The sequence below is a fragment of the Pristis pectinata genome, chromosome 24 (genome assembly GCF_009764475.1).
Source record: "Pristis pectinata isolate sPriPec2 chromosome 24, sPriPec2.1.pri, whole genome shotgun sequence".
NCBI lineage: Eukaryota > Metazoa > Chordata > Chondrichthyes > Rhinopristiformes > Pristidae > Pristis > Pristis pectinata.
The window spans coordinates 5,554,372-5,573,299 of NC_067428.1; the positions used below are offsets into that span (position 1 = coordinate 5,554,372).

The 18,928-nt window shown below is 39.6% G+C and overlaps 1 protein-coding gene across 5 annotated transcripts in view; it reads right to left on the reverse strand.

Moving 5' to 3' along the window:
- dpp9 (dipeptidyl-peptidase 9) overlaps window positions 1–18,928 on the reverse strand; it is an 82,737-nt gene that overhangs the window by 32,526 nt on the left and 31,283 nt on the right. For all 5 annotated transcript variants that reach the window (XM_052037915.1, XM_052037914.1, XM_052037916.1 and 2 more), the window contains 7 exons: window positions 18,610–18,722; window positions 11,914–12,087; window positions 9,796–9,964; window positions 7,647–7,757; window positions 5,496–5,624; window positions 2,560–2,621; window positions 253–353 (listed from right to left, as the gene is read on the reverse strand). In XM_052037915.1, coding sequence (XP_051893875.1) covers window positions 253–353; window positions 2,560–2,621; window positions 5,496–5,624; window positions 7,647–7,757; window positions 9,796–9,964; window positions 11,914–12,087; window positions 18,610–18,722 — 859 coding nt within the window. The remainder of the gene's footprint in view (window positions 1–252; window positions 354–2,559; window positions 2,622–5,495; window positions 5,625–7,646; window positions 7,758–9,795; window positions 9,965–11,913; window positions 12,088–18,609; window positions 18,723–18,928) is intronic.

The window sequence follows — 18,928 nt, forward strand, 5'->3', positions numbered from 1 at the left end:
GTAGTACCAGATGAAGTCAAAACTGGGGGATTTAGATACGAATCAACAGGTCTAAGGCCAGCTGAAGTGATAAAAGCAATTGAGCTGTATGCAAGACAAAATACTACAGCATTTTGAGAGTTCAAATAAATTATACTGATCTCTTCATGTTCTTTACTGCTTGGACAATCTTACTCTTTATTCATTATTATTACTTCATGGCTACATTTTCTTTAAAAGTCAATTTAGTAACCCACAAGGAAGGAAACATACAAACTTCCATCTTTTGTCCATCCAGCCCGTGCTATATACTCAATGCCAGGAAAAAGAATTTCAAATGGCTGAACCAGCTCTTTGTCTTGTGTACTCAGGATCTACCAAAGGAGGAAAACAATGTATTAGGATTAAAGTTGTGCTCTATTGCAAACAGACTACAGTGAATAAAACATACATCAACTGGATTCCTTCCCCAAGTGTCGCTAGACTGAGTGTAATGCACCCAAGTATGCAGATGATACAAAGACAGGTGAGAAAGTAAGTCGTGAAAAGGAACCAAAGATTATGCAAAAGGATACAGACTGACTGGGCATAAATACATGGGAGTGTGAGACTTTTTAACTTTGATAGGAAAAACAGAAAAGCAGAATATTACTTAAGTGGGAGGACCCCTGTCTGGTTGACCCTGCACAAGAAACAAAGTTAGCATGGAAGTAATCAGGAAAAAAAAATAGATTATTGGCCATTTTGCAAGCGGGATGTAGTACTAAAGCAGGAAAGCCATGTTGTAGCTGCAGAGGGATTTGGTGAAACAAAACCTGAAGGCCCCTCATTTAAGGGAGGACATACTTGGCTAGGAGGACGTCAAGCTTCACTAGTTTGATTCCTATGATGAGGGAGACGTTTTAGAAAGAGCAATTGAATGGGATGGCCTTATTCTCTGGAATTTAGTAGAATGCTATGCAGTTTCACCAAAACACACCAGACTGAGGGGCTTAACTGGCTAGAATCAGATGTTGGAAATCTGAAATAAAAACACTCAGTCCTGGAAAAACTCAGCAGGTTAGGCAGCATCTGTGGGAAACGCAACAGAACCAATTCCTTTATCAGAACAGACTGGGTAGGTGTTGTGACAATGTTTCCCCTGGTGAGGGCGTCAAGAACAAGGGGATGGAAAGTTTAAAAATAAGGAATCAGCCACTTAAGACTGAGATGAGAAGAAATTTCTCTCTGGGTTATGAGTCTTTGGAATTCTCCTCCTGCTCCATTTCTTATCTTTATGTCGTCATGACAAAAGGGGGTGAAATCAGCTTGTTCTACAAATAAATAAGGGTGTTGCCATTCTGATTCCCCAGTAAATTAGGATCTAAAATTAGAGCTCACAAATGAGGCTACTCAATCCCTATTCTCTTGCCTGCTTTTAAAAGAATATTAATAGATACGGTATTCTGCTTCTACCAACATCTTTGGAAGGCCATTTGATGCCCTAAAACTGCTGAAAATAAATATTATTATTCATGTTTAATTCATACACTTTAATGAATGATGCTCCCCAGTGGAAAATGCATGTCCCTTCTATTAAATCTCATCAAAACTCCTCAGTTTTTGAATACCACCTCCAGATTTCGTAACCTTTTACATTTTAACAACTATTTCAGTTTCTTTCCTCACGTCTCATATGTAAAACCTCGCTGCCTATCATCTTAGTAAATCTCTTCTATACTCTTTCCAAACCCATCGTAAATTAGTGTATCCAATACTAGACAACTTTGTAATGTGACCAGACCAATGATCAAAATAGGGTTAGCTTACCATTTCTCTTTGCCTGTCATACCATTGCTCAAAAAAAATGAGATTCATATACTTTATTTTTAAAATGTTATGGTTAGATTCAATGCTTCCCATTAAGGTTTATATTTCTGATCCCTAATCTTTCTTTTATACCATTCCCAGTCTTCCTAAAACTTCACAATTTCACGTACGCTACTTCCATATATACAAGTGACCCCAGGATACAGCCGTTTGGGTAACGGAAATTCACCCCTACAGAATTCACAAATCACTACCAAAAATTTGATATACGGAAAAAATTTACTCTTACAGAATTTACGTGAAAAAATGTAAATAAATAAATGCTTCTTTTTCAATCTTGCATCTCTTTACACATGTGCAGATGTGTGTTACGGAAAATCACTATACGAACTGTTTTCTAGGAATGCAACTTCCCCGTAACATGGGGGTCACCTGAAAATGAAATACTGAAGGTGACTGAAGCATAGGAAGCACGGCAATCTGTTTTAAATTAAATCAGGCAAATGGTTTACTGCTTCGAGGAGAAAATGGGGTGGAAATAGTATGCAGGTCAAGCAACATCTGTGGAAGGAGAAAAAAAGTTAACATTTCAGGTCAAAGACTCTGTCAGATGTGCAGCATTTTCTGGTTTTGTTTCAGATTTCCAGCAGGTTTTTGTTATTTTCATTTACAGGGGAAAACAAAATTGTTCCCTGATTAATTATCTGAACTTTCCAATATAAATACATATTTCTTAGCTACCTAATACACCACTTTCAGAGGAATACTCACCGCCCCATGGCTGTCTGTTCTGAACTCAGATAACTTAAGTGTAATCTTGGGATTCTTACTCCCTGTAAGGATGAGATATTCAAAAATCACAATGTTAGTTCTGAATAGAAAAGTCTTAATGAACTTAGAAATCTGCCCACTGCTGTTGATTCTGCAGTATTGTTTACAAGAGTTTCATCTTTTAAAACATTTATCCATTTTCTGTGTTCTGTCTCATCACTGGCAAAGCCAGCATTCATCATCCTTAAGCCAAGCCGCCTTTTGAAATACTACAGTCCTTCTGGTGAAGATACTCACATGATGCAGTAGAATAAAGCATGGCTCAAAAAAAAGTGGTTCATTATACACAAAACAATAGGCAATAAAACAGCAGCTAAAGTTTCTGCTACTTACTATTATTAAACCCTACATATATGATTCAATAGATTGCATCATAATTTGATAAAGTAAAATAGATAATTAATGGAGCACTAGAAAATTAATTTTCATAGTAGTTACATTTTAAAAATCTGCTTTATGGACACAGATGTTGGAAGAAATGAGGTTTCAATGTTTGAATACAATTCTCAGCAAAAACAAGATTTTAATTCTCCTTCTTGATAAAACTGAGCAAAATGTTTAGCTTTATAAATAGAGACACAAGAGATTCTGCAGATGCTGGAACCTGGAGCAATACACAAAAAGTGCTGGAGGAACTCAGCAGGTCAGGCAGCATCCACAGAAGGAAATAAACAGTCGATGTTTCAGGCTGAGACCCTTCATCAGGGCTGGAAGAGGGCAGAAACCAGAATAAGAAGGGGGGTGGTTGGAGTACGTGCAGGCAGGGGACAGGTGAGTTCAGGTGATAGGCGAGTTCAGGTGATAGGCAAGTCCAGGTGAGGGGGGAAAGTGGTGAGGGGGGAAAAGTAGTGGGTGGGGGAGGGGGAGAAGATGTAATAAGCTGAGGTGACAGGTAGAAGAGGCCAAGGGCTGAAGGAGGAATCAGCTGGAGAGAGCAGTGGACCATGGAATAAAAGATGGGGGGAGGGGAGGAGAGGAAATGGGCAGGTCATCAAAGTGGGGGAAGGGAGCCATAGGAATAAGGGCAGACAAAGGAGTGCGGGGGGGGGGGGGGGGGGGGGGGTGGAGAGAAAAAGAAGGGGTGGGGTTACTGGAAGTTGGAGAAATCGATGTTGAGGCCATCAGGTTGGAGACTCCCAAGGTGGAATCTGAGGTGTTGTTCCTCCAACCTGCTGCTGGCCTCAACGTGGCAGTAGAGGCGGCCATAGATAGACATGTCAGTATGGGAGTGGGACAGAGACTTGACGTCCATGGTAAAAATGAGGCAGTCAGGGCCAGGGAACTGGAAGTTGTTGAAGTGATGGAGAGCATGCGAACTGTCACGGACATAGGTAGAAAGGGACTGAACCAAGAGGGACAAAATTTACAGAGACGATGTCCATTGTTAAAATGAGGTGGTCAGGGCCGGGGAACTGGAAGTCGTTGAATTTAGCTTTATTGGCTTTATAAATGCTTGAGAACATTAGATCTAAACAACTTGAGCACATAAAATACCATAAAGCTTTCAATACTGCATCTTTTAAATAAAATATACCCAAATGTTTTTGATATAATCAAGCACTACAATGTAGTATCACTGAGCACCACTGCAATTTCTGTCCTCCACTGCCATATAGACTTGTCTTTTCAGAATCCATTCTCCAGAACAATATGCCTTCATAAGCTTCAGTCACCTGTACCTCAAGTTATAGAGTTGAGGGCTCCAGAAACATATTAGTCAGACTAAACCAATGGCATACTTCAAGTATCATACGAGTATAGAATGGCAAATTCAAAAATGTTAGGCAGTTCTGGATGGATACACTCTGGTACCTCCTTCGCACTGCTGTGCAGAGTACTGACACAAGAGACTGCAGATGCTGCAATCTGGAGCAAAAAACAAACCACTGGAAGAGTTTTACTTGCTGAGTTCTTCCACCAGTTTGTTTTTTGTTCCTGCAGAGTGCTACTTATTGTACAGTAGCCCTCTTTGTCCTAGCATCCACACACTCACAGGTATATACCCTTCAGTACTTAAAAAAATACATCCGCCTGGGCTATGAGCTGCTCGAATCTGGTGTGAAACCTGTCCTCCCTACTGCAGCATCAGGAATCTGGCATGAATTCCTCATCCTCCACTGGCACTGTTGCAGTACCTTCTTCTTATGTTGATAGCCCACCTTGATACCATGGTCTCCCTGTCGGATGTGATGGAAATTGTCGGTGTGATGAAAACTGTTGTCTCCCCTTCTCTTGTTTGGCCTAGAGACTTCTCTATGGGTTGAGTTTGTTGCTACAGAAAAATTTCTGAACTGGGGAGTGCTCGTGAGAGCTCTGTAGCCGAAAAGATAATGCTGCCTCCTGACATCCCATGAAAGGTGATGAGAGATTTGGACACCTGGTTAACACGTCGCCATGTTCCCAGCAGCGGCCCACACTCATCGTGCTGGGCAACATGCAGCCCCGAGTCCCACATCGGTAGCATTGAGCAGACCCACCACTTGCCCCAGCCTGCTCAATGCCAGCCCCCACAGGCAGCTTCCCCACACTGCACTGTGGGAGATTCATTGCTGCAAGATGGTCAGCAAAGAGCTGGGATTTGCACCATTTCTGGCGCAGCAACAGGGAGGACTGGAATTCGCTTCAGGTTTCTGGCACGATGCATCAATAAACATCCAAATATAATGATATAATTACCCTTTCTCACACTGATTCCATTACTGCACACATTCCCAGGAATGTACCCCGATACAAATCCCATTGAATTGCATAAACCTAGTTGCCTAATCTAAGAAACAGCTATTTAAAACTTGTGCACCATATCATTAATACTTTTATATTAATTATTATTCTTTTAGTAAGCCAGTGTATTGTAGATCATGGGTTCTATTTCTAACCTGTTCTTGGGTATCTGTAGGCATCAGCTTTCCTCTCTTCCAGTGCAGGGGAGGGTACATGAATGATCTCCACTTCTGATTCATCTACTTCTTCATACAAGAGATGATAAGTCCTCACACCATCCGAATCTGAGAGGAAAACCAAAAATGCTTTTATACAAGTCAAGGTGAGGCTGAATATTGTATCTGGCCATGGACAGCTGCGGTTTAGTCTTCAGTTTTAAAGAACAAATGAATGAACTTACGTATATAAAGCACAGTGAATGTGGGATATTATAAATGGTTTTTATCTGATGAAATACTTCTAAAACACTCTTCTAATGCAGCAAGCAATATATACATAAGGTTCTACAAACAGCAAAAGATATCAGCCAGGTTATTTGTTTTAGTGATGCTGGTTGAGTGTATAAATTGACCAAGAAACAGTTCCTCTTTCCTACTACTTTTAGTCTTCCTGAGCAGTTGAAGTTTACTTCAGAGTTATTGAAGGATGTCTAATACGGAGCTCCAAGTATCTACCACATGGTCCGAGTTGTAAGGAAATAGAGGTTCAGATTTTGCATGAAAATGTTAACATTTTACTAATAACTTTGAGCAACTTTGGTTCTTTCAAGCAAATGTCAAAATCCTCAATTTGTAGTTAGCTATCTGCAGTTATATTAATTAGACTAATTTAATTCAACCAGCCACAAATATACTCTGGCTACAAGAGCAAGTCAAAGGCAGAGAGTATTCATAAGTGAGTGACTCACTTCCTAATTTTCCAAAGCCTTTCCAACACCTACAAGACATGGCACAAGGCAGGAGCGATGAAATACTCTTCACTTTCGTGTGTGAATGTGCCTCCAATAATACACAAGCCATCAGGGCAGGCAGCTTGATCGACACAATCACCACCTTAAACATCATCCCCTTCTTTACCAGTGCACTGTGGCTGGACTGGGTGCTACTTACAGGAAGCATGGGGCAACCTGCCAAGACCACTTGGACAGCACCTACTGCCTAGAAGTAAAAGAGTGTAGACACATGGGAATATCACCACCTCCAAGCCACACATTAGCCATTCCTCTATTGTCACCAGGCCAGAATCCAAAGCTATCTCCTAATAGCATTTTGGGAGTCCTTTCATCACAATATGTGCAGCAATTCAAAAGGATTATTTACTACCATCTTCCCAAGGGCAATTACATCTAGACAGTAGATGCAAGCTTTGACACAACTTGCAAATGTATTCACGTTAAACTACATTATTAGTTTTCAGACTAACGAGGAAGAAATCAGTGCTGTTTAGTTTTGGAGAATCAAGTCAGACAAGTGGTGTGCATTGCACTAGAACATCTCATTGGTCAAACTGAACTCACAGTCAGATGAATCATAGTCACAGTCAGATAATCAGTGTTAGCCTACTGACTTTGAATTCATATCCAGACTTGCATTATGACAAGTAGCTTCAAAATTGATTGAAGAACTACAGTGTTCAAGAAAATAGTTGAAAGACTGTGTCGTACAGCAAAGAAACAGGGCCTTCGGTCCACCGTGCCCATAGTGACCCATCAAGTATACATCTACACTAATCCCATTTACCAGAACTTGGTCCATAGCCTTTCATGCCTTGGAGATTTGAACGCTTGTTTACATACTTTTTAAAGTTTGTGGCAGTACGTGCCTCCACCACCTTTTAAGGCAGAGCATTCCACACTGCAACCACCCTGTCAATGAAGAAAACTTTCCTCCAATCCCCTGTAACCCTCTTACTCCTCACCTTAAACCTATACCCTCAGGTTTTAGATGTTTCTGTTGTGGGGTGATGTTTTTAAGTATGCACTTTATCTACATCCCTCAATTTTGTACATCTGTCAGGTCCCTCCTCAGTCTCCTCTGATAACAAACCCAGCCTATCCAGTCACTCCTTGGAACTGAAATGATCCATTCCAGGAAACATCCTGGTAAATTTGCTCTGCACCCTTTGTAGTACAATCTTATCCTTTCCAGAATGTAGTGACTAGAACTACACACAAGGCAGTGGCCTAACCGAAGTTTTATAAAGTTGTATCATGACCTCCATGCAATAAAAAAAATGAAAGCTAAGAAAGTAATGATCATATTTAGTCCCTGGCAAAAATTAGGAAATCATTACTGCTAAATTCGTACCTTCAGTTCCTGTAGGACACCACCAGTAACCTGTAAACCTGTCAAATTCTTCCTGTATTACAAAAGTTGCTACTCCCGCAGATTTTGGATCTTCTACTACATTAGGCAAACCTGGAAAACAGGTGATTATCTTGGTCAAAACACATTCTCTGTACATTTCAATATAAAAGAACATTTAGACAAAAACTCGGCATGTCTCTATCACAATTCTATAATCATCTGTTGCATATTTTAACCAAGGGCAGGTAAATTGGACAAATGCCGGATTGAAAGTTGCCCACCACCAGTCACTGCAGTTCACAAAAAACACACTTTAAGGCATTCTGCAAGTTTAAGTGTTTGGAACATTATCTGGGTTCTATGTGGTGCTGTAAATTAGATCTTTACCATAGATTTCTAGGCAGTTTAACCTTATATTGCTTCTGAGCCCACAGACCAGGTTTATTCCATGACTGATACAGATTCCACTTTGCTCAATTAGTAATACTTTGTGTCAGGAGGTAGTAGTTTGTGCCCCATATTATGACTTGAACAATTCCAGAATGACATTCAATCCCACTGAAGGACCGAATTCCTCATGGTCTGAGGTGCGAACCTTTTTGCCTGGCATTTGAAGTGAAAACCATAAGTTCCACAAGTATTTTTGTGAGCCTTAATGGCATACCTGGTGAAAATATTTTGTTTAAATAATGTCACTAACTCATTACTGAACCATAGTTTTTGTCAGAAGGCTTTAGAGAAATTCAATTTGCAGAGCCATACAGGTGCCATACACATGCAGTATGGAACCGAGAGAATGGTTAGAAAGTGGAACTCCAGAGTGAGTAACTGATATTGTCACATGTACTGAGATACAGTGAAACGCTTCGTTTGCGTGCCATCCAGGCAGATCATGCCATACATAAGTACACTGATGTAGTAAAAAGAAAACAATGCAGAATATAGTGTTGCAGCTACACAGAAAGAACAGTGCAGGTAAACAAATAAAGTGCAAGGGCCGCAATGAGGTAGACTGGGAGATCAAGAATTCATCTTTAATGTAAGAGAGGTCTATTCAAGAGTCTGATAACAGTGGGATTAAAAGCTGTCCTCAAGCCTGATGGTACGTACTTCCAAAGCTTTTGTATCTTCTGCCCAGCAGGAGAGGGAAGAAGAAAGAATGACCAGGGTGAGAGGGGTATTTGATTATGTTGGCTGTTTTCTTGAGGCAGCGAGAAGTGTAGACTGAGTCAATGGAGGGGAGGCTGGTTTGCGTGATGGACTGGGCTGTGTTCACAACTCTCTGCAATTTCTTGCAGTCTTTGGGTAGAGCAGTTGCCATAATAAGTAAATTGGATTCAACAAGGGCAAGCTGGATAAGCAGATGAGGGATGAAGCACAAGAATATTCTGATGGACTTTTTTTTTAAAATAAGCAAAACAGCTTTGCAGGAGGCATACTTGGAAAGAAACTATCCACATGAACTACTTGAGTCCAATGGCCTCTTTCCCTGCTGCAATTATGCAATAAAACTTTAGTTGTAACTGCAATAATGATTTTATGGTTGTCCTCCATTCCCAGAATTAGCTCCTTCTCTTGATTATCTTTGGGCACATTTGTCAACATGGATGAGAATAGTAAACTTAGTTCCATCATCGCTTTCCCACAGCCCTCAGTCTTATAGCTCCTAAAATAGACCAGCTAGACTTGTGGAATGACCACAAACATATGTAACATATATAACTATAACTAGCCTTCATCCATAGCACAATTATCACACCTCAAGCAGGAAAGAGGAGAAAACAGGTCAAAAATATCAACAATTATATTCCCCCAACTGAAAATGCTGCAGAGTATTTCCAGCATTTTCAGTTTCTACTTCAGTTTCCAGCATCTGAAACTTTCATTTGCTTTCCTAGATAATCACCGTTCTCAGAGATGGTTTGAAGGGAATTCTAACAGGTGAACATGCTTGGTATGTGAAGCAGCTTCACCAAACAGTCCAGCACTTGGTTTAAAGTAAAACGTGAGACAGAAGCAGCCTTGGAATGTTGTAGGGGTAAATTGGTGGTTCCCGGACAGAGCTGGTATTGTAAAACCAATCCCCTAAGTAGATTTACAACATTCATACAGTACTGCAAACTTACTACACAATGGTAAATTGCCATACCTTTATGGCAAAATGTCAATCGCTTCTCTTCTCCAGTTCCAATGTTTGATATCCACAAATCATTGTTATTTATAAATGAAATGAAAGATGGGTCTCCTGGACATATCTTGGGGTCCATGCGAGGACCTGAACATTGTGTCTTAATCTCTACTGGCTTCATTGGTGATATCTGTAAGAGAGACCTAGCTAGTAAAGAGAGAGTACAGAGGATTTCATGATAGCAAAGCATCATTCTGTTAGCTACAGGTTAGATATAGATAACAAGGAACCAACAAATTTAGCAAAAGACACCAGAACATGAAATACTATTTCAGCTTGTCAGAGAAGTGATCTGCAATAAGATTTCATGCTGCTTTATCACTGTTCTGCTCAGACTTTCTTCTCTCCCAAAAGGTACGAGCCACCTTAATCAAGTGACTTTCCTAATGTTTGACCCTAAACATTGAACAAGAGCTTATTCTGTTGTTCCTCCACCAGCCAAAGACAAAATGTTTAGCAAAGCAGAGCCACTTTTATCTTTACTTAATCCAGGCACCTTAAAATCTTTATAAAAACCCCGCTGATTTAAACAGTTAAGATATAGGACCTTCCTGCTTGCAAGGTTCAACATCAAAACTAAATGCTATTTTCTTCATCCAAAGCAGAAAGGAAGGTATTCATAGTTCTGAAATCATTGCTGCTTTGATAGATTAAGATAGTTAATTTGTTCCCCACAATTCTTGGGAGAATTAGTGTTTAAATGGCCTGACCCTTGTTAAAAATTTTTCATAACCCACCTGAGACATCAAGTGTTGGTGGATTCAAACATGAAGGTCATCTCAACTCTACCCAAACTTATCCTCAAGACAGGTCACCATGAGCCAGGACTCACTTAATAAGATCTAGCAGGAAGTCTTCATTATCATTTACCTTCCATAACGCGGGGTGTAATTGTGGGAATCCTATCACTGGCTTAATGGTTAATGGTACTGCTGGTCTGTGAGATTCCCTTTGATAATATGAAGTACAATTATCCAAGGTATAGAACCATAGAACAATACAGCACAATACAGGCCCTTTGGCCCACAATGTTGTGTCAACCTTTAAACCTCACCTAAGACTATCTAACCCCTTCCTCCCACATATCACCCTATTTTAAATTTCTCCATATGCTTATCTAACAATCCCTTGAACTTGACCAACGTACCTGCCTCCACCACCACCCCAGGCAGCGCATTCCATGCACCAACCACTCTCTGGGTAAAAAACCTCCCCCAGATATCTCCCTTGAACTTCCCACCCATTACTTTAAAGCCATGCCCTCTTGTATTGAGCATTGGTGCCCTGGGAAAGAGGCGCTGGCTGTCTACTCTATCTATCCCTCTTAATATTTTGTATACCTCTATCACGTCTCCCCTCATCCTACTTCTCTCCAAACAGTAAAGAACTAGCTCCCTTAGTCTCTCCTCATAATCCATACTCTCTAAACCAGGCAGCATCCTGGTAAATCTCCTCTGCACCCTTTCCAATGCTTCCACATCCTTCCTATAATAAGGCAACCAGAACTGGACACAATACTCCAAATGTGGTCTAACCAGTATCGTCATGCTTAGCTTTCTTCGTTCTCAGTTAGTGATGCAGTACATAAGACCTGTAGGTGTTCAATGATTCATACAGGAGCAACAAAACAAAGCACTGTTAATTCTACAGTTTACACAATAACTTGAACACTTTTTAAAGACAAGGCACAAAAAATCTTTTCAATTATAAAAACTTAATCAACATGCAGTTAATCATACTACTACTTTAAGTAACAAACACAAAATGCTGGAGGAACTCAGCAGGTCAGGCAGCATCTGTGGTGGGAAATGAACAGTCAACGCTTTGGGCCGAGACCTGATGAAGGGTCTTGACCCAAAACATCGACTGTTCATTTCTCTCCATAAATGCAGCCTGACCTGCTGAGTTCCTCCAGCATTTTGTGTTTGTTGCCTAGATTTCCAGCATCTGCAGTCTCTCTCGTGTCTCCACTACCTTAAATAAGGTACACACTGTGTGCAAATGCAAGAGATCAGGTAATCTGGTCTGACGTGCAACAGCTCCACTATGCAGTAGTTCTAGTTTTAACCTCGTACTTACATTAAATCCATTTTTCCCGCCATCCTTGCAATAAAAAAGACTATTGTTAGCTTGGAAGAGGAAAAGCCCACTATCCCTGTGGTAGTCGTATGAGGTAATGCCAAATGTTCCAAGGCGCTTCCTTTCACGCAGGAGCTCCTCTTCACGTGAGTACATCCCATGGTGTGGAGTAGCCTGTATAACCACAAGAACAAAGCTACTCTGCAACAATTCTCTGAATAACAATCCACAATTATTAGATCTACCAACATTAAATGGTTCTACTCATAACAGCCACCAAGTCTGTCTTGCTTTCCCATGGTGCAAAAAGACATAAATTAAAGCAATGGATTGGGTGAGGGATACAGCGTGTAGGAGGAAGATGATTTGGTCATTTGAAAGCCCATCTGCATTTTAATATGAATCAAGATACAGCTACTTCTAAATTCAGGTAATGGCCTGACAATCCGAGGCCACAAGTACAAATCAACCTTGGGAGACTGAATTAAATGATTCTGCCGGGCTGAAGTCAGATGAGCATCAAATCCAAAGACAAGTAGCCTCACAGAATTACTAGATGACCCCACACTCTAGGGAAACCAAATAGGTGCAATGATTATTGTTCCACCAAAGAAAAAAAACAGACTGAAAACAGACATTATTAATTCTGTGCTAACCTTTGTGTAAAAGCATACTGATAACCAGAAATCTAGTGGAAAAAGATTAATTTTCTCATCTGGCTGCTGGTATAAAAAAGGATGCAAGGTAATCAAACCAGCATTGCCTCAAGTGATTAATTGAGGGGCATGGGCAGACAACAGGTTCCCAATCATCTTAACCATAAAATACTGAGCAACACAATGATCCCAAGGTGAGAGAACTATGGCAATTAGTGCAACATGGAAACTGAAATCCACAGAAAGCTTCAAAAATGTTGTGAATCAACACCGGAAGTGATCATAAAATTGTCCTTTTACACAGTAACCTAAAGTGCTTTGTGGAATGAATTAGAAAAATGTTCTTAGCAATTTATGAACATTTATAAATGTCAAAAACATTATTCTTCATTGCTTTATCTCATTTATTTTTGCAACCCTAATCAAACACCTGACAGCTCAGAGTTTCACTTGCAGAAAACATCAAGTCATAGAGCAAAAGCAGCTTTCAACCAAAGCTTCACTTCATTTGATTACTTATGTAATTTTTTTCAACCAGCTGTAATTAATGAAAGATATTTCCCTGGAATAACATTTTAACATTGTAATGAAAGAAACATTTTCCTCCACACTTGCCTAAGCAGCATTGCAAATCAATTACTTGGAATTCTAACCATCACAGTACCTGCTGTTCTACATTATTAAATTAACTATTGGATTAATTTATGGAATCTGAACTAATATTTTAATGCAGCCCCAACATCAACACTTCAGTAATCTATGCACTAACATTTAAGTTTAGAGAATAACAGATTTATGTTTTGCTAATGAGGCATTTGTAATTTTCATTACTAAACAAGTGATATCTACTGCAGTTAGATTGTAAAGTTTAACTATCTGTGAGAAATAGAATATGTGAAGGTTATAATATTGTCGGCTATTTTTGAACATAGTTTTAAATAATTGAACATGGTTTGACAAATGTTCCTAATATGGCTACAAATGCAAATTTGCTCTACATTTTCACAATTTCTATACAACCAATCCTCACAGCAGCTATGTCCAGGAGTGAGGTATTTTTATAGTGAACCATAAAAAAAAGAAATACTTGAAATGCACCAATCCCTCTGATGACTGGGAAAGAAATTAGGCTGTGGGTTTGAGAGCAGATCCTTTGTCAGCACTTTCTTCAGGTGCTGGAGTGGTTTGTGGAGCCTGCTGGGTATTTCAGATGCTCAATGTGCTTGGACATTTATAAGCTAGTGTAATTAAAAGGCAACAAATGCAAATCAAAACATTAATTTCACACCCATGGCTAGAATATTACTACTCTACACATTTACTCTTTTTATCACTGATGAACTGTGACTGCAAAATGCGTCATCTGCAAAATGCACAGCAGTTATTTGGCAAGGTTACTCTGACAGCAGCTCCTGAACCAGCAACTTCTATCACCAAGGGAGGAAAAGGCCAACAGGTACATTGGGAAACATCATCACCTGCAATTTTCCTTCCAAGTCACAGTCTATCCTTACTCACAAATGATTGGCACCCCTTGACTATTTCTGGATCTAAATCCTGAAACTCCCTACCCAGCGGCACTTGGGGAGCAGTTTCATTAGAAAGTCTGAGGAAGTTTAAGTCAGCAGTTCACCGCCATCTCTCAAGTACAATTAAGGCAATTAATTTAATTAAGGCAATTAATTTAATTAAGGCAATTAATGCTGGCTTTCCCAGTGATACTCACATCCCATAATTTAATAAAATAATGGGTTTTATTTGAATAAAATTAAGATAAACAAGCATTTTTATTGCCTTCAGGTGTCAGAAGGTCATTAATATATCACGTTACCGCAGACCCGTCAGGAATACATTGCCAAAATAAGGATTAGATATTGTGTCCATGGTGAAATTATTTTAATTATGATTAATAATTTAAAATTAAAAAAGACAGAAAAGTTCGAAGTCTAGATAATTTAGATAAGTGGCTAGGACTTATCATGGTTTAACTGCTGCCTTGCCCCATCTCTTTCAGCCAAATTTTAAGTACATCGTGTGAAATTTCCAGATATTGTATGTACAAACACGAGGGAATCAAAGCTTGACAGCTGAGAGTGATTTGGTTCAGAAGCTGAATAAAAGATTTTAAACATCTAACACAAGAAACAAAATAAAACACAGGTCGTTTTCTTTTAGTAAATGGTGATCAATATCAGTATTACTCAAAACCTTGCTCCCAGCAGTAATCTGCTCATCCGACAGGAGAATGAAAGATGTAATCAAAGCATTGTCTAGAAATCGCTGCAAGCAATTTTTTTCTCCAAAGAATGCATTGTTTAACTGTTCGTTTTTAAAAATGTTCTTTTGAAATCTCTCCATTGGTGGTTTTCATTGCTGTTCATTTGCTGCCTAATTGCAATTTCCTACCTATTCAGTTGTGAATTTAAAATTAGGGCGAATTATTGAAATAATTAAAATTGATCCACAAATGAAGTTTCAAAGGTATCTAATAAAGTATCACATAATGGACCTGTCCTGAATATTTGTGTTTAAAAAGGAACAATGGCGACTAGATGCAAAATTGATAAAGGAGTTGTGGGGAATGTTTGGTTTACAGACTGGAGCACCGTGCAGCAGTGCTCCCAGGAGTGAGTGTTGCAAACAATGCCCTATGGCACATTAATGACCAAGATGGCAATAATAAGCTCAACCTTCAAATCTGCAGAACTCAGAACAAACTGGTGAAATTGAAAGATTGACGGCAGACAGAATTTAACTAAAGTATGAAATTTGGGAAGAGGCAAATCAAACTAAATGTGAATTTTAACTATAATTCAGTAAACAGATAGGATGAGATTACTACATGGGGTGCTAATTCTTTGAACTGTTAGAAAGGTAATTGGGAAGTGTGGGTTTATCAGAGAATATCATCAGCATTCCCTTGGAGTCGAGGAAGATTTTTCACAGATTTTTACTTAAATGGATCATCAAGTGGCTGAGCAGTTCCTTGAGCCGCAGATACCCTGAGAGACTTTACAAGTGCTATTAGACTCATAGGTAGTTGTCTGTCCTGGTCTTTACCTGCAACAGAGTGAGAGCTTCCTCAAATTGGTCATTACCTCTCTGAGATAACCTTACTCTGGGCCACTGCCTCCCAGTAGTGCCTGATGTTGGTGCTGCATCTCTTGACATTTGGTCTTGAACATGACTCGAATGCTTTTCTTTTCATCTCCCCATTGCTGAGTAGGGGGCTCTGCAATCATTTTGAAAAGTAGACATCAGGCAAGTGCACAGAAAATCCACTCCACTTCAAGTGAAGGATAATCAGGGTCTCACCACCGAAGATTCTGGCTTCTACAAAGTCACTAATGGCAGTGGAGGCATCTTTCCAATTTTTTTTTAAGGGTCTTCCAGTGGAAGTGCTGGTGCTGGCATTTCAGTCTTCTCTGTAAGTCACCCAAGCCTCATAACTGTTGAGGAGTGCTGGGACAACCAACTTGTAAATAAACCTCTGGTATCTATTTTGCTGATGTGATTATCAAACAACTTAGGAGACAGTCAGCCAAAGGCAAGGTTAGTAGAATAGATTCTATGTTGAATTGTAACATCAAAGTTTGCCCTCTGGGAGGGATATCTGCCAAGGCAGTCAAACTGTTCTACGCTTTCCAGATAGTTATCAACGCAAGTCATCTTTGCCAAGTCTGATGATTGGCCAGGAGCAGGCTGGTGGAGAAAGGTTACTTTGCCAATTTCAAAGGTTAATTCTAGGCTGCTGCTAGCTTCAAAATGTTCAAAAGCTGTTCACTGGTTCCCTTTTGAGAATGCAACCACAGCACAATCATCTGTATCCTGGAGTTCAAGATGAGAGAAGCTGAAGCAGTTATGCCTGGCCTTAGATTAAAATTTTCTTTTAAAGTTGCTTTAGAAATGGAGATGGATGCAAGCACACAGCCCTGTTTTACTGCACAGCAAAGGACTCAAAAGTATATCCACAAAGCATAATGGAGGCAGCCATCTAATTGTGGAGCAGTTTTACAGCAGTAATAAATATGTTTGGGCTGCCAAATGTTGATATAATTTACCACAGACCCTTGTTTTCATAATATTAAAGGCTTTCATCAGACTGCTGAAGGACATATGCAGTTCCAGGTGTTGTTAATACTTTGTTGTAGGGCTTCTCCCTTGGTTGTCGCATTGTGGGGAAGATGGAGTATGCAAACCCTACGAATTATACCTTCAAGAATCCTGCATTCCTAGTAGGGTTGCCCAAGGGGTTAAGGTCACAGGCAAAACAGATAAAGTACAGCCTAAGACAAAGACTTCAGTCGCAGAGCAGGAGCTGAATGGTTGCAATGGTGGATGTTGTTGCAACAAAGGGGGAACTGCTGGATAGGGAAAGCAGTAAACCAAGGAAGTTTGGCAGTGCTTCTTTAAGAGTCCTCCAGCTGGGGTCTGACTAATCTCCAGTTCTGGAAGGGATGTCATTGAGCATACAAAACTAATTTATTAGAATGGTACGAGAGATGAAAAATGTCATGGAGAGACTAAAAGGAAAAGTGATTATTCTCCTCAGAACAGAGAAAAAAGATAGAAATGATAGAGTAAATAAGAAAAAAAATTCTAGTGGTTGTAAGGTTCATAACCAGAAGAAACAGATTTAAAATAATCAGAAAAAGAACCAGAGGCAACATGTGCAAAAAAAAATTATGTACTGATTTATGATTTGGAATGAACAGCTAAAAACAGATTCAACAATAACTTCGAAAAAGAAATTCAATGAAATTGAAAAAATTTGTATTGCTGAGGAAAGACCAAGAGGATGTGGATGACTGGATACTTCTTTCAAAGAGCCAGCACAGGTACAATGGCCTCCTTCCTAAACAGTCATTCTATAATTCTAGAAAAATAATTATGGTGTGGTATTATCTCAAACATGCACACTACTCAGCGCTTGTGGAGTGATGCAATTTTGCACTGTTGCTAAAAACCATCTGGATAATATCCTCATTAAAATAAAAATCACTGACTAATTCAGTTTGCTCAAATTTTAGTGGAGACAGATTTTAGTGGAGACTCATCTCAGATACAATGCTGCTCTATTTTGAATGACTATGCCAAGTTTAAACCATTTCAACGTTTTCCTCCCATCATGATTCTACTGAAAAATGCTGACAGAATGATTATATACCAGGACAAACCTATCCACTACAATGTAGTTAAGTCACACACAGAATGCAAGGGTCTTTATAAATACAGTATTACTTGTTTTGCTTGAACATGGAAGTGGTGTAGCTAGGTTAAAGTTAATGAATATAGGAGTGGATAGTATTTAAGATGTTACAGAGAAAGAGTCAAGTGCAAGGTAAAAAGGAAAGATACAATATCTGTCTCAACTTGGGATCTGTTTAACAGAACACAAGGAGAATATCAAAACAAATTTTTGATCCCTAAAAAATGACTGCCCATTACACAATGTCCCAGATATCATGCAACACCATGGTCTTGTGTCCAGTTCCATTTCATAATGAACAGTGAAAGCGAGGAAGATCACTAAGCAGCCATTGTTTCCTCACACGATCTGGCCTCCTACTGCCATAGACTATCAACATGACACCGGAAGAATCAGTGATAAATTGTTACCCTTGCACTCTATGGCACTCCACATTAATGGTTTAAAATGTTCATGGTGATAAAATCATTCAGTAATGACACTGGCCCTTTACTCCACCAAATAAATTTGGACTATCAACCGTCCCTTCACATTAATTTCATTTTATTCTCCCCACACTCTGATGAATTCCCCCAGATTCTATCCCTCACCTACAAACTAGGGGCAATTAACCAACCAACCTGCACATCTCTGAGACATAGTTGAAAATTGGAGCACCTGGAAAAAACCCATGCTGTAACAGGGAGAATGTGCAAACTCCAACACTCAGCACCTGAGGTCAGGATTGAACCCAGATCACTGGAACAGTGAGGCAGCAGACCTACTAGCTGTGTCACTGTGCCACATCACATCATCATGCCAAGTAAAGCTTTCACAGAATAAAAATCTCACCTGAAAATGATCAAGCATTTGTTTCCAAGACAGCAGCAAAAGAGCATCCTTCCGGACTTTTTTTGGGATTTCAGAATACAAAAGAGAGTTCTCTCTACTCCCATAAGGCATCCCTATAGAAAAGACAGTTTGCATCGTTAATGGACAAAAATAGTACCATCAAGTTGGGCCAATTGACGACTCAAACAAATGCTTGTACTGAAACTTTTGGCAGGATCTGTGTAGTGTCCTGTTAATGCCAGCTATTGTTTTGCAAGCACGTTGGGACAGTACCAAAAAAAATACAGGAAGTCAAAAAGAAATTAGATAATTTTAATTT